Source organism: Cavia porcellus, unplaced genomic scaffold (genome assembly GCF_034190915.1).
Source record: "Cavia porcellus strain 051 isolate PalLab524CR breed Dunkin Hartley unplaced genomic scaffold, mCavPor4.1 scaffold_6, whole genome shotgun sequence".
NCBI classification, from domain to species: domain Eukaryota; kingdom Metazoa; phylum Chordata; class Mammalia; order Rodentia; family Caviidae; genus Cavia; species Cavia porcellus.
Genome location: NW_026947489.1, coordinates 10,500,300 through 10,514,058, shown reverse-complemented (window position 1 = coordinate 10,514,058; position 13,759 = coordinate 10,500,300). Strand labels below are relative to the sequence as shown.

Here is a 13,759-nt window from a genome sequence, read left to right as displayed (position 1 = left end):
AGCTCTGTACTCTGAAAAGCCAGGGATCAGGGACCCTAAGATTAGTTTTATGGTGAGGCTTTGCTTCCAGGCTTGTAGATGACCATCTCAGAGTTGTGCCCTCCTGTGGTAAAAAAGATCATCTTTCTTATGTCACATCTTACAAAGACACCAGGGCTGTACCCTCATGAACTGGTTACTTCCTAAAGAGCCTTCCTCCAAATACCATTGCACTGGACTTGAGGGTTCAAAAATGAATTCGGGGGCCATAGCAGACTTCCACGTCATCTACACTGAAACCCCTGTCTTTATCCAGGGCACTGGATCAGCACAGCTCACACGTTTTGGTAACTTTAACTATCATCCTGCAGGCCTGGGTCTGGGGTGAGGGTGGTGGTGGGGACTCCTAAGGACACTAAAGGCCACTGTGGACACAGCTCTAGGGACCCTGCCAGCTCCACAATTAGCTGTTTGTCCTGCCTGGGACCAAGGCCACTGAAGAAGCCAACAGAGCGACCCTCCTGCCCCAGCTCTTTGCAGAGGGCTCAGGTCCTCAGCTTTGCGTTCCTGTGACCCTGAGCCCTAGGCCAACTGAGGGCCACTCACCTCTCGTCCCACAGCCTCAGTTCTTTCCTCTGTTGCAGTTGCTACTGCTGCCAGCTACTGATTCCACCATCAGGTTTGATCTCTAGGGCCACACTGGGTCACGAGCTCGGAGACAGCAGGGACCAAGTGTGTCTTGTTTATTCTGCCCCAGTTCTTAACACAGGTCCGGTGTATACTAGGTGCTCAACAAAGTCCAGTGAGCAACTGAGCACATGAATGAAGGTACAGTGTTTCTGTGTACCTCTGCAGGCTCTAACGATCCCTGGGATGGTCTTCCTTTTTTAAAATTACTATTTTTAATTTGCAGTGCTGAGAATGGAACCTAGGGCCACAGAGGTACCAGAAGAGTGCTCTACTCCTGAGCTGTAATGCTTAGAGCCCCAGCCTTTGTTTTAAAACACATACTGACACCAGTGCTTTCAAATTTTTCTTTATTGGCATTTTATTCTCAGTTGCTGCCACCTTCCTATAAGAAAAGAGCTTTTTCCAGAGTCTTGCTATTCCAAATTTGACTCCAGACTCATGAAAGGGGCCGTATGTACAATCATACATGGAGTTTACTTTCCTGCAGGAGGTTCTACACTTGCGAAGAGAAGTCTTTCAGTCCTGCTGATGGGCCAAAATTCCCCTGGCAATCCTAGATCACCCTGAGGGGCATCCACTGTCCAAATGTGGCCCGCTGGGGTGGTGCTGAGGGTGAGGATGGTACTGCCGTGGAACATTCTAACAGCCAGCCTCTCAAATTCGTGCAAGGAAATTTCACCTTCCAGTTGGAAAGGGGTTTGTACAGCAGCAAACCCAGCCTGTCCAAAGCCGCCTTTGGGGTGTAGATGGGGGTTTCAGTCTGCCAGGTTGGGTCTAGGCTTCCCGGGGACAGTGCGCGGAGGGACACTGGTGCAGAAGGCCACTTTGGTTTTTGGAGACTGCCTTGGTTTTGTAGTGCCCTCGCGTGCCCTGAAAAAAGAAGAGGTGAGGTGAGTGTGGCCTCCTCAGGCCTTTAACCGGCTTCTGCCAGCCTCCGCTGAGATGCCTCAGTGGGCATGTACCCTTGAGAGGAGAAGCCTGGCACACGGGCATCAAATGCAAACGTTTCCTCCTGCCTTGATTCCTTTGTAGTTCTGTGCTGAGCTGGTCAGCTGTGAGCAAACCAAGAGCCGAGAGGGTTGGCAAGGTGGGCGGGAGGCCTCCCTGGCTTGCCTTCCCTGCTGGCTGGGGCTGGGGCTGCATTTCGGTGGCTGTGGTACTTCCCTGGGGGCGGGCTTGGCCCTCAGCCCAGGGACTCTGGGGCGGACACAGTTCAATGAGGTGGGAGCCTTCCTTGGTTAGCGCTGGGCCTCTGCTCAGGGGCTTAGAGGACATGGACAGGCTTTCAAGGTATGGTCAGTGACTCTGGTCCTGTTCTGAAGGACAGCCAGAGGGCTGGGAGACCGAGGTGCAGCTCCAGTGGGCCCTACCCTGCCTGTCCAGCACCGGGCTGGGACCCAACCTGTGTTTCTAACGTTATTCAAGAGTGAATTCCTTTCTAACTGTCTGGGCAGGGGAGACATTGTACAGCAGGGCTTCCAGAGGAACTCGCCTTGCTGTTTCCCAGAACCCGGCAGAAACTGTTTCCTCTGAGGTTCTGAATGGGGAAGGGCTGTGATTCTCAGAGAAAGAATGAGGGGGCACCAACTCACTGGGACAGGACGTCCACCGAGTGCTGGGTGGCCATGGTCCTCTTGTCCTGGGGTCCATACAAGAGCGTCTGAACCTGGAGGCACTGCAAACACCAAGGAGTCTCGGTGAGGCTATGGCAATGTCGCCGAGGGCACTTTGCAGGAAAATAAAGTCTCCCTTGAATGAGAAAAAGAAGACTTCATTCTTAGGCCCAGGGCGGCCTGGCACCACGGCCTTTTGGGGCTTCTCTGGGGGACAGTCTGTCCCCTGATTTGGCCATCTGAGAAAGCCAGCAGACAACGTGCAGTTCAGCACTATTCCCTAAAACACTCTGAGTGTGAAAATATATTTAAAAGTAGTAGTTTCAATAGATAAAGGCAAGAACATTGGTCCTGCGCAGAGGATGGTCTCTGGTTTCTATTTTTAAATGGTTCTTGCTACAGCCCAGAAAATTAAAAAGAAAAAGCTGATTTGTGACTAAAGGATTTATTTTATATGGGCTTTCTCTGTTCATCATTATACAGTGATTTCTTGGTTACTAGGTGTTAAATATTCAGCTGATTGACGATTGGGAACTGACTTTTGGTTGGTTGGCTGCTTGCTTTTGTTTAGATCTTGGCATTTGATTATTTATATGAGGTCAGGACAAAGTCAAAGGAACAATAAAGATTAAAGGTGTGCCAACAATGTTCAAAGTAGTTTTGGAGAATGAGGGGGAACTTGCTTTTCCTCCAGATGCCAAGGTATTTGTAAAACTCAGGCAACTGAGTCCCTCATGGTTTTTGTCACAGGGCAGATGAGACCCTGGATCACCGGGCAGAGGGCAAGGACAGAAATGGGCTTAAAGAATGGTGAGGAAGAGGTGATCAGTGAATGGGACTGGGACCACTGATTTTGCAGATGAAAAGAAACAACCCTACCACATGCCAAACATGAAAATTAACCCCAGAAATACTGAGTTCGTTGTGAAATGCAAAATTGGGGGGCTATTAGATGAAAATATTAAGGAATATCCTTATGATCTAAAGAAGTATTTCTAGGCAGGGGAGTATTTCTTAGATAAGATCAGGACAAGCAAAAAACGGATAAAATTTAATTACGGCCTACAAAAATGCTGAACATCTTTGCACCAAAATTCACATAGTAAAGTACCAAGATGATCCAGACTCAGCGAATATCTGCAGTGGTACACAGTCAAGAAAAAGTAAGCATTCAGAATACACAAGGAACTCCTAAGAGATAATGAGAAACGGTAACAATCTCCCAATAGGAAGATGGTTAGAATATACAAACAAATTAGTCAAAGAGTTAAAAACTGGCCAATAAACATGCTCAATCTCACTAACAGAAATGCAAATGAAAACTTCAACAAGTTCCCCTTGAGACTGAAACAATTATACCCTGATGTTATCAAGTTTGTCAAAGATAGGAAGGATATATTGTAGTGGCATTAAAATTGGTATTATCTCTTGGTAGAACACTTCAATATTTAGCTAAGGGTGATCCTTACTTAAATATGTAAAGAGAATGATATTCACATGCAGAGTATCGTATGTCCACTATACAGAATATGAAATGTTTGATAATCATATGCCTGTCCACACAGATCGACATCATGATTATAACATTAAGAGGAAAAAGCAAATTTCAAGTAAATGCATATAATATGAAGCTTTAAAATAATTCAAAACAAAACCACAGTAAAATTTTTAAAAAGCATAGAAATGACATCAAAGTCCAGACAGTTATGAAGGGTGGATGGATAGGTACACCGGAGGCTTCAACTGTGTGGCTCATGTTTTTCTGATGTTAGTAGTGAGTTCAAAAGTCTTTGCTATTCATACTTACCTGCATACATGAAATATTTCTTAATACATTTTTAAAATATTAAGTTTTCTACATGGGTAACAGCTTGAGTAAAAAAAAACAAATGTGACAGTTTGGGGACATAATACTAAAGACTCTATTCATTCCGATCTGCCAGCCAAGTTTAGGTTTTCAAGAAAATTAAAATGCAAGCAACCGAAATGTTCTGCCTTTCTGAGCTGTGGAAAACATGAACACTGTCTCAATGCTTGTTTAAATCTGAGGAACTAAGAATGTGGTTCTGGAATCTGAGAGCATGGCTGTGTTTTGAAGCAAGGAAATATCAGACAATTGGAGGTATTTTTTTTTTAAGGAAGAGAACATATTCCACTTTTTGGTTGAGTTACACAGCAACAGAAGCAGTAACCTCTTTCTCTTACTCAGTACACAATTCAAATTCTGCAAAGATGAGGAGCCCAGCACTTCTTTCTGGCAAGCGTCTGATTTTCTAAATCTGTGCTAGTGCCCTGGCCTGGCCCAGGCTAGGGGTGTCAGCCAGTGGCAGTTTCACCCACAGATAGGTTCTTGTGACCCTGGGTCTTCAGGAACCTGGATGAGCCTCCGTTGCACTGAGGGGAAGGGTGGGACACATGTTTGACAGCCACAGCAGTCGGTGAAACTCTTCGGCGCTTGGCTGGGGACGCAGCCTTTGGAAGCCCCTCCAGGAGGCCAAGCTTCCTCCCCACAGCTGAGCAGCAAAGGGGGGGGGCGGTGTCAGTGAGCGCAGAGGCCAGTCCACCTCTCCTGCTCACCACTAGTCAGGGAGAGAGGCCGGCCCTCTCCCAGTTCTCACCCCTCCCGCTGCCAGACTCCAGGGTCTCCTCCTGCACCAGAAATGCCTGCACTCCATGGAAGCGATCAGGTCTAATTTTAAACCCATTCCAGCTTCCTGTTTACATGCTGAAGAGCGCCTTTGATGCGATTCATCATGAGATGAGCTGAAGGCAGCGTGCCGTGGTGTTAATTCATTCACTGTGGCTTTAGAAATTTACAGACAATCCTGATTACTTGAGACAAGCTGAGGTCTAGTTCGCCCTGCCTTAACAGATGGCTTCCAAGGTCTGAAACGTGGGAGGAATTTCCATTCTACCTCTTCTAGGATCTGAAGCATCTTCTTCCTGGCCCCTCATGCTCTGGAGAAGAGATACCATTTAATGGGTGGTTTCCAATTCCCAGGAAGGGAGTAATAACTGGTAGGCCTCAGGCAAACCCTACTATTTGCCCTCACCGCCCCTAGGCCGTGTGTGCTGGGCATTTCCACTGGTGACATTATGTTGGTGGAGAGTGAAGTCAGAAGAATGGAAAGGGGTTGGGTAAAGTGACTCTTCACTAATCAAGCCCTACAGATGCCCGGGCTCTCCCTTCCACCTCTGGACCCTGTAAGTCGCTTCTCTAATCTTAGATTCCTTGCCCCCACCCCAGGTCTCCTCATTCCCACTAAGGAGATATGCCTAAAATTCCAGCTGATGTGAGAAGAGATGCAAAGGCTGTCTGTCTGTCCCCTGGAAGAAAGGGACAAATCTTTAGCCCCTATCTAATCCCATTTACAATGACAGCACCCACAGAAGCCAGGGCAGGCACTGAGGGCAAAGAACCTAGTCCATCCATTCACTGAACTCCTCCCCAGATAACTTATTCTCAATTAATTTTCTTTGAGAAGCATTTTTAAAATGTCAGTTAAGTGAAAAATAAATATATGCACCCGAAAAGGAAACAAACTCAGTAAAAGAAGAAACTGACATTTTCTTTATGCTTTTCCAAATTTCCTCCCTTTTTAAAAATTTGTTTAGAACAGGGTCTCCCTGTGTAGTTCAGGCTGACCTTGAACTTGCAATTCTCCTATTTCAGCCTCCCTAGGACTGCGAATGGTCACTGGTACGCCTGCCTCATGGTCCTAATTATACTGAAACATCTTTTAGAATCGCCTTTTAAGCTATATGTCCTCATGTTATGATGCTATGCAGGATTTTGTATTTATTGACATTGTCTTAGTAAAATCAGTTACTTTTTCTAAAAGCTCTGAAAATAGCTTTATACAACTAACAAAAAACTTTTCCAGAGATAATCTGGGAAGGGAGCTAAAGAAAAGGCAGAAATGCTGAGGAGCCATGGTTCCTCCTCTCAGTTCACCCACGGGGACACTGAGTTCATGGGCCAGATGCCCCAACAAGATTCTTACAGCCAAGGCATGGCTAGGCACCACTGCCAACAGAGGTGATGTCACCTGGGGTGACTTTATCTCCCGCAATTTGATTCTCCACAGGTCCTTGCTCCATGACAGTTGGCATTGCAAGAGCTGCCTTTAAGGAAGTTTTAAAAAGTGGCAAAAATACGCAAATGACCATGAGGGGTAAAGTCGGGGAGGGTACACTTGGTGGCCGCCATGCACCCAGATAACATTTTGTAAACAGAAAATTAGCCCGTTACAAACTTCACCTAGAACCTGTTCTAATGGCTGTGTATTTAAGAAGCATAAAGTTCATTTGCAATGTTCTGCTCTTCTTAACTGAATGTGTTTAATTAAGCACTTTTGTGTGAAGTAGGCATTGTGATTCTTTTGCTGGAAACAGTGGCTCCGACAGAATAAAAAGTCAATAAATATTAGTCAAATCTGCTGGGGGCAGTATTGTCACCATCTTGGCTGAGTTACATAAAGAACCCTGTAGAACATTCTCCCCAGAAATACAGATGGCTGCACTCTTGACTGTTCTGAGGCTTCTCTTTGAAGACCCCCACCACCATGTGCTGTTTCTCACTTTTCTTTATGGTGAAATCTGAGGATCTAGGTGAGTTACAGGGACCTGCTATGTCATGGTTACTCTCTGGTTTCATATCAAGGCTGCGAGAATCCGCCACTTGTGTTTCTGTTATTCCTCAAGTGACAAAATGGGCACTTTTCCTTGTAAGAAGACAGTGCGTTTACACTGGCCTTGGGCAACCATGTTCATCTTTCTTGATTTGGGTTCCAGGGCTCAGCACAGTCCTTGGCGGTCAGTGGCCCTAAACAAGTGAGTGTGTAACTAAGCGAGCAAGCATAAACCCAAGAACACTTTTATGGGGTGCTTTAAGACAGCTGGAGCACAGGGCTCCAGAGATTGGCGAGTTACTGAAGGCTACAGGAAAGAAGGTCCACTGTGAGCGCACCATGGAAAATCATCAGGGTCACGCTCCAGGTAAGATCCACGGCAGAAAGAGGACCGCTTACCACTTGTAAGTTTCTCTCAGGAGATATTTGTAAAGCTAGGAGGCAGGAGGATCACAATTTCAAGTCCAGTGTGAGCAACTCGGTGACTTAGACCCTGAATCCAAATTAAAAGCATGGTGTGGGGCGATACAATTCAGTGCAAAGGCCCTGGGTTCAGTCTCTGTTGCTGAGAAAGAAAATAATAATACTAATGATCTTCAGCATTAGCTGCAAACTTTATTTATTTATTTATTTATTTAAGTACCAGGGATTGAACTCACAACCATGCACTTGCAAAGCAGGCACTTACGCCGCTGAGCTAAATCCTCAGCCCTAGATGCAAACTTTATAAAATGATTTTTGACAGGACTTTGAGGTTTAAAGGCCAGGTTTCTAAGTACTCAGGAGCTCTGGAAATGGGGTCCTATTTCTGCGCTTCCAAGTTTATACACTTTGCAGGGCAGACATAGAGTGGCTTGCCGCAGGTATGGGGGTGGAGGTTAGCAGACCACCCTCTAGCTTAAACACCCATGCACATCAAATAAGCAGACAGACAGGGGAGTGCATTTGTTCTGGAGGGGTCTCTCTCCTTGGGGCTGTTTCTCCAGCAGCCCCCCTGTAGAGGTGGTTGGGTGGTCCTCCAGCCTAGGTCAGATGGAGAAGTCATTACCATTGGGAGTTTCAGGTAATGACAGTGCTGAGGGAACTCATCCTACTTGGTCACAGAGGAAGCTTCCCCAGGGTTTCATCTGAAGAGTCATTTAAATTACAAGGCTATAAGATTCTGAGAAAAGAAATGGAGAACCCTAATGTTCCCTGGTAAGAGTCTGTACCAAGTGTATCATATTATTTGTATTTTCTTTCTGTGGAATTGAAGGGAAAGCCAATTTTAAGAACCACTCCAATGCTGAGGATCTGAAACCACTTCTTTTCTTTATGTGTGTTATCTGATGCCACATTACATCCACAGAGGAGGAATTACCCAAAAACTTATGAACTGTGCTTCTAGTTTCCTGTCAGTGCCCACGGCTAATATGAAAAGACCCCAGAAACCATCACACATGGAAGTGTGAGATGATTTCGGTACTTAAGGAACTAGAAATATGTTTTCATTTACTAAGCAGTGTAAGGCAGACAGAAAGGCTTAACATTAGAGTGGAAAGGATCAAGCGAAATCCAACCCAGCAGCCAGCGTTCTCTGTGAAGACAGCCAGGGCTGGATGGGTCCCCTCCACCTCGCCTTCAGGGACACCTCTTCCTCCACACCACCTTGGCTTCCCTTCTGCACCCACTGTTGCTGAGCACCTGTGGTTTGCCAACCCCATGCCCGCATCAGGGACGCCTGCCTGACACTCGGGCTTCCAGTGTGATGGAGAGACAGCCCCACCGCATCAATGAACACGTCACAACTAGTGACGGGAACTATGAAGAACAGCAATGGGGGCCATGAGAGAGAAAAAAGGAGGTGTGGGTGGGTGGGAGACAAAGGAAGCGATAGTGGAGAGCTGCAGGACAGCAAGGCAGCCAGGTGGAGACCACCAGGGAAGGAGGAGGCAAAGGTGGCGGGGGGCCAGGAAGAAGGAAGCCCGTGTGCTGGAGGAAACGCACCCTCCTCCCTCTCTTTCAGTCTGTCTCTCACATGCACAGACCCCTGCACCACCTCCTCAGAGGGCTGCTAAGCCCAAGACCTGAGGGTTTGTGCATGGGCAGGTGGCACGGAGCCTCCCGCGGGAGAAACACAGGCAGGCGGGCAGAGGGACCCTCGGCTGTAGAGGGAAATGGGAAACAGGCTGGGAGGGAAGCCCAGGCACCATTTCCCAGGCGGCAGCTCCTCAGGGGTCCCTGAGTATCTCCTGAGTGCCAGCGCTGGGTGTGGATGCCATCCCTGCCACGTCCTCTCTCCTCACCTCCGGGTTGCCAACTGCCATGTCCTTATTGCTATCCCTGGGCACCCCCGAGACTTTGCTCCATCCCCTGGCCACTGTCTTGGAGCAAACTACCAACATCTTTATCCAGCTCAGCTGCAACACAAACCTTTGGAGACAAGCACATCAGCAGGCCTTGCTAGGGAGGTGGAGCCCGTTGTGCACAAAACACAAAAACAGGGCTTGGTTCTTAAGGGGGGCGTGGGCCAGTTGTGCAAAGATCGGCTCAGAGGTGAGCTGGCCGGAGCAGGGGGTGCAGACTCTTCCGAGGCCAGGACTTTCCTTGGCATGTTTCTCTGATGACACGGAGCTCAGCGGTCTCCCATCCTTCCAGAGTCCAGGTGCCACCTGCACCTACCATTTTTGACCTCTGCTTTTTCTACTGGTGTAAGGTTATGCTATGCAGGGGATTGGCCCTTCCTCCACGCCTGTCTTTCACCCATTAACTCCCTGTTCTCCTACACTCAGTGAAGTTCTGCCAAGTCACCAGACAGCCTTAGGCCTGGATGGTTTATCTGACCCATGGTTCTCCATCCCTCGAGGCTGTAATGCCAACTAAGGAACTTCTAAGGCACTGCATACTCACCAAGCCTGCAATATGAGCTCTGATATTTGAGCAACAAAAGTAGCTGGGTCTGTGTCCACTGCCCATCTGGGTTTCCTCAGGGACAGCGAAAGTAGAGGGACTACGTCTGTTGTGACCTCAGGAGAGCTCCTCCTTCCTGCAGCTAGTGCTACCAGGAGACCTGGAATCCTCTTATGGTTTTCCTATCAGCTGATTTACAAACACCTTCAAGCAATGAGTGCTTTCGAGTCTGTAAACATGCTCTCACCCAGAACTGGACATTTTATGAAATGAACACCACTGTGGCCTTTGCCTCTTAGGGAAAAACAAAATAGACTTCTGCAGCCCAGCAATGAAGCAGCCAATGACAATTAGAAAAGTCAAGAGAAACAATCGAGGGTCTACACTGAAAAGGAGGTGTCTGACGTGGGGCTCCTCAAAGGCTCCAAATTTATTTCTGGGCTTCCTGCTGTGCTGAGGGCAACAGGGAAAACACCCAAAATGCTAAAGGTAAAGTAAAATAAAAGTAGCAGGCCTCCAGGACATAAGCTGCACATACAAGGTGACTGTCTTTAAGAAGGAGGCTCTGGGGCTCAGCGGCATAAGCGCCTGCCTTGCAAGCAGGCAGTCGTGAGTTCGATCCCTGGTACCAATAAAAAAATGCAAAAGACAGAAAAACAAAACAAACAAACAAACAAAAAACAAAAAGAAGGAGGCTCTGGGTGTGTGGCCAGTTGTGGAAATGAGTGGACACAGCAAGAACAGGATGGCTTGTTCTGCAGCGTGATTCAGGCCCACGGAAGACTGGTGGCTCTGATTCTTGCCCACAGCCTAGGAATAAAAGCCATGTTCCTTCTCTCTTCCAAAGATTCACTATAGTGGACTTTTGAGTTTTTTGGAGAAAAGGGTCACATACAATTACATTACTGTTTTTTGGAAATATCTAATGCTTAAGCTGTCACCTACTGAGCCAATGGGTTAAAACCTGCCAATGGCAGTCTCTAATTGGGAAACCAGATTGAAGTGGGGTCCAAATCTGACTTCACCCTGCGCTGGGGCTCCGTGTGTCCGGGGATGTTACTGACATGGGTAACAGAAATTCTTGTCCGAGCCTTTCACCTAAATGAAAACATTAGCAAAGACACCCATTGTAGGATCAAACCAGCTTTCTGTACTGCAAAATGCTGTGAACTTTTGTTGCGGAAATTTCCATCTGGAGCCAACAGAGTTCTCCAGTTCTCCCTGCAGGCAGATGCCTTTAAAAGGCAGATCAATAATACGGTTTCCTTTTCAGTAATTGAATCATGCTGTCTGCTTTGTTTCTCCGGCCTTCCTGTTTTTCATGCCGACAGGCCCATGTCTGGACCCTTCGGCATAGGAGGGTCCATCTGGAAAAGCCACTAGCCAGTGGGTTCCTGCCACTGAGTTGAAAACTCGGGGGGTGCAGCTGTTGTGATAAAAACAAGAGAAACACATGGCCAGCGGCTTTAGAAAGTGGCTGGCATCACAGAGCCCTGAATACAGCGTTTGAGAAACTCCAGTAAGCAGCAGATGAGAAAGGCATGTTTAAAGTCCCCGTCTGTCCTGCCCTGAGTGTGGTACTGTGGGGTAGTAGAAAGGAGCACAGCCCGATTCGCACGCACAGATTCAGCCTTTTCTCTCTGATTCAGGCCAAGGACCACCCAGCTTAAGATGTCACCGTCTGTTTTCAGGCCTGACAGTAATGAGGTCGCTGGCTCCTATTGCGGGTTTTAAGGGTGATGTAACCCAAGAGTTTCTTGAAGTTGCACTGATTTTCAACTCTATGGGTGGCGGTGCTGGCCAGAGCAGCCCCTGCCCCTGAGACTAATTCAGGAGGTGAACTTGCTTCAGAAGCACTTGGCCAATCACTGGCATTAAGGCAGGTTCAGCTCAGACCTGCCCAGAGATAAGTGACTCAACATCCAGGACCCCAGGTCCCTCTCTATAGGATGGGCCATGAAGGCTTGAAGGGCAGGGCTACTGATGGAGGACAACGGATGGACAAGTTGTCCCTGGCAGTAGCAAGCCTGGCCTTGAGCTTGTGTTGGGGTGTGAGGTCCCAGCCCAGCCCCGCTAGGAGCCGGGAGGGAGCGTGTGAAGGTCTTTGAGGCCCTGCTCAGGTTTCCTGGCACATTCGCCCCACACCCTGCCCCTGCAGACAGTAGGCTGCTACTGCTCCTGGTTCCTTAAACAAGTTTTCCTCTCTTATTTTGGAACTTCCCCTTCCATCCCACTTCTAATCCTAGAATTCCCAATTCGCCCAGTCTAAAAGCTTCCTTCTCATAAACCCCAGTATGGCCTTGCCGCACAGAACTTTGTATATAATATGCCTGAGAGCACTCAACTTGTAACTCCTTGCACTTACCAGTCTTGGTAAGCCAAGATATACAACAGCATCTCACTTAGTAGTCTGGGATGCTCTGGGGGAGCTCTTGGGGAAGGGGCTATGTCATTCCTGCTGGATTCACTGCACACACTCCAAAATAAAGTGACCCCACCCTGTGCTTCTCCCTGTAGAAGCACCCTGATCTCCCAGCCTTCACTCTCCTGGCCTTGCTGACTGATCCAGAGATGGCACTAGATTCCAGCCAGGCCTAGCAGTCCTCCCCTGAGTCCTTCAGACTGAGATAAAGAACAGGGACAGGGGTCAGGGTAGAACCCTTGGGTAATGGCAGTCATGGTCTCCAGCATGGGGAGGCCACTGCTGCGGTGCAGGGGAGGTCAGCGAGGTGCAGCGGAGTCCTGGGTGGAGACAGCCCGCCTGGCATTAGAAGCTGTCCCTTGGTTCCTCCTGAGGCTTCACTGCATCTCTGCCTGCTGGGATCTGGCTACTCCGCCCTTCTCGGACAACCACGAGCCTGTGGATGCCCCCTGAAGCCTGAGCTGGTTTCAGCTGTGTTCTGTCAGTGGTGACCCAACACCTCCGACCACGCTGCCCTTGGCATTCTCCCCACGATGCCACCAGCTTGACGCTCCTGAGATGAAACGGGTAAGAGTACAGAGAGAAGAGTATGGCGCTGACTGCCTGGTGCATCCCTCAGCTCCCGATGTGATCAAGGCCAGGAGGCTTGCTGACCTCTCAGCCTCAGTTTCCTTCTTGGGAACAGAGGTGCCCAACTCCTGAGTTAATTTAAACTCCATAGGGTTTAAATAAGTTGGCATTTGCAAGTCTTTCAATACAATGCGGGTTGTTTCCAAAACATTCGCTATTGTAACACGGACATGGGGACAGGGAGACGGAAAAACCACCACCCTCAGCTTCCTGCCTCCCCCTTCCCTTCCCTGTAATGTATCCGCTGCCATATGGAAATCGCTGGTTTAAGAGATGTCTCATTAGGTGGATGAGGGACTCACACAGACAAGGAGCACGTCTGTCTTGGTCCCTAACTTTACTCCCGAGTGTGGCCAGCTCAGAGATTGGTACACAGACGGTGTCCAATCACTAACTGTGGACAAACCGACAATGCGCCATCTTGTTAGATCCTGGTAACCCAAATGTTACCAAAACTGGCGGCTTCTGCAGCAGGATTAGAAAAGTCACAAGAAAAAAAAAAATCTTGGAGAAAAGAAGAAGTACGGCAACGTAGCCCATAATCCCAGCACGGAGGAAGGCCGAGGCAGAGGATCACAGGTTCAAGTCCTACTTGGGCAACTTACCAAGACACTGTTTTAGAACAAAATAGAAAATAAAAATAAAGAGGCTTAGAGGTGTAACTCAGTAGCAGAGGGACCCTGCACATGATCCTTAGTATTAAAAAAAAACAACTTATTTTCTAGGATAAGCTATTCAGAGCTAAAGTTATTTCTTTAGATTTTAACAGTTATCTTATTCAGAAATTATGGGGAGGCCCTCATTTTAAAATTAATTAATATAATGGAAACATGTCAAAACGATGCACTAAAAGCAATAACAAGAGGAAAATTCACAGCCTTAAATGGATAAATAAAAATGAAAAC

General features: G+C 47.8%; 1 protein-coding gene across 7 annotated transcripts in view; it reads right to left on the bottom strand.

The window, feature by feature from the left end:
* Positions 1 to 999: 999 nt before the first annotated feature.
* Positions 1,000 to 13,759, bottom strand: part of Ttc23 (tetratricopeptide repeat domain 23) — an 85,425-nt gene continuing 72,665 nt past the window's right edge. For 4 of the 7 annotated variants that reach the window (XM_063249953.1, XM_063249951.1, XM_063249952.1 and 1 more), the window contains exons 10-11: positions 2,262 to 2,418; positions 1,000 to 1,539 (exon numbers count right to left, since the gene is read on the bottom strand). In XM_063249953.1, coding sequence (XP_063106023.1) covers positions 1,223 to 1,539; positions 2,262 to 2,418 — 474 coding nt within the window. In that variant the 3' untranslated portion in view covers positions 1,000 to 1,222. The remainder of the gene's footprint in view (positions 1,540 to 2,261; positions 2,419 to 13,759) is intronic. The other 3 variants (XM_063249955.1, XM_063249954.1, XM_063249950.1) reach the window with 2 other exon arrangements.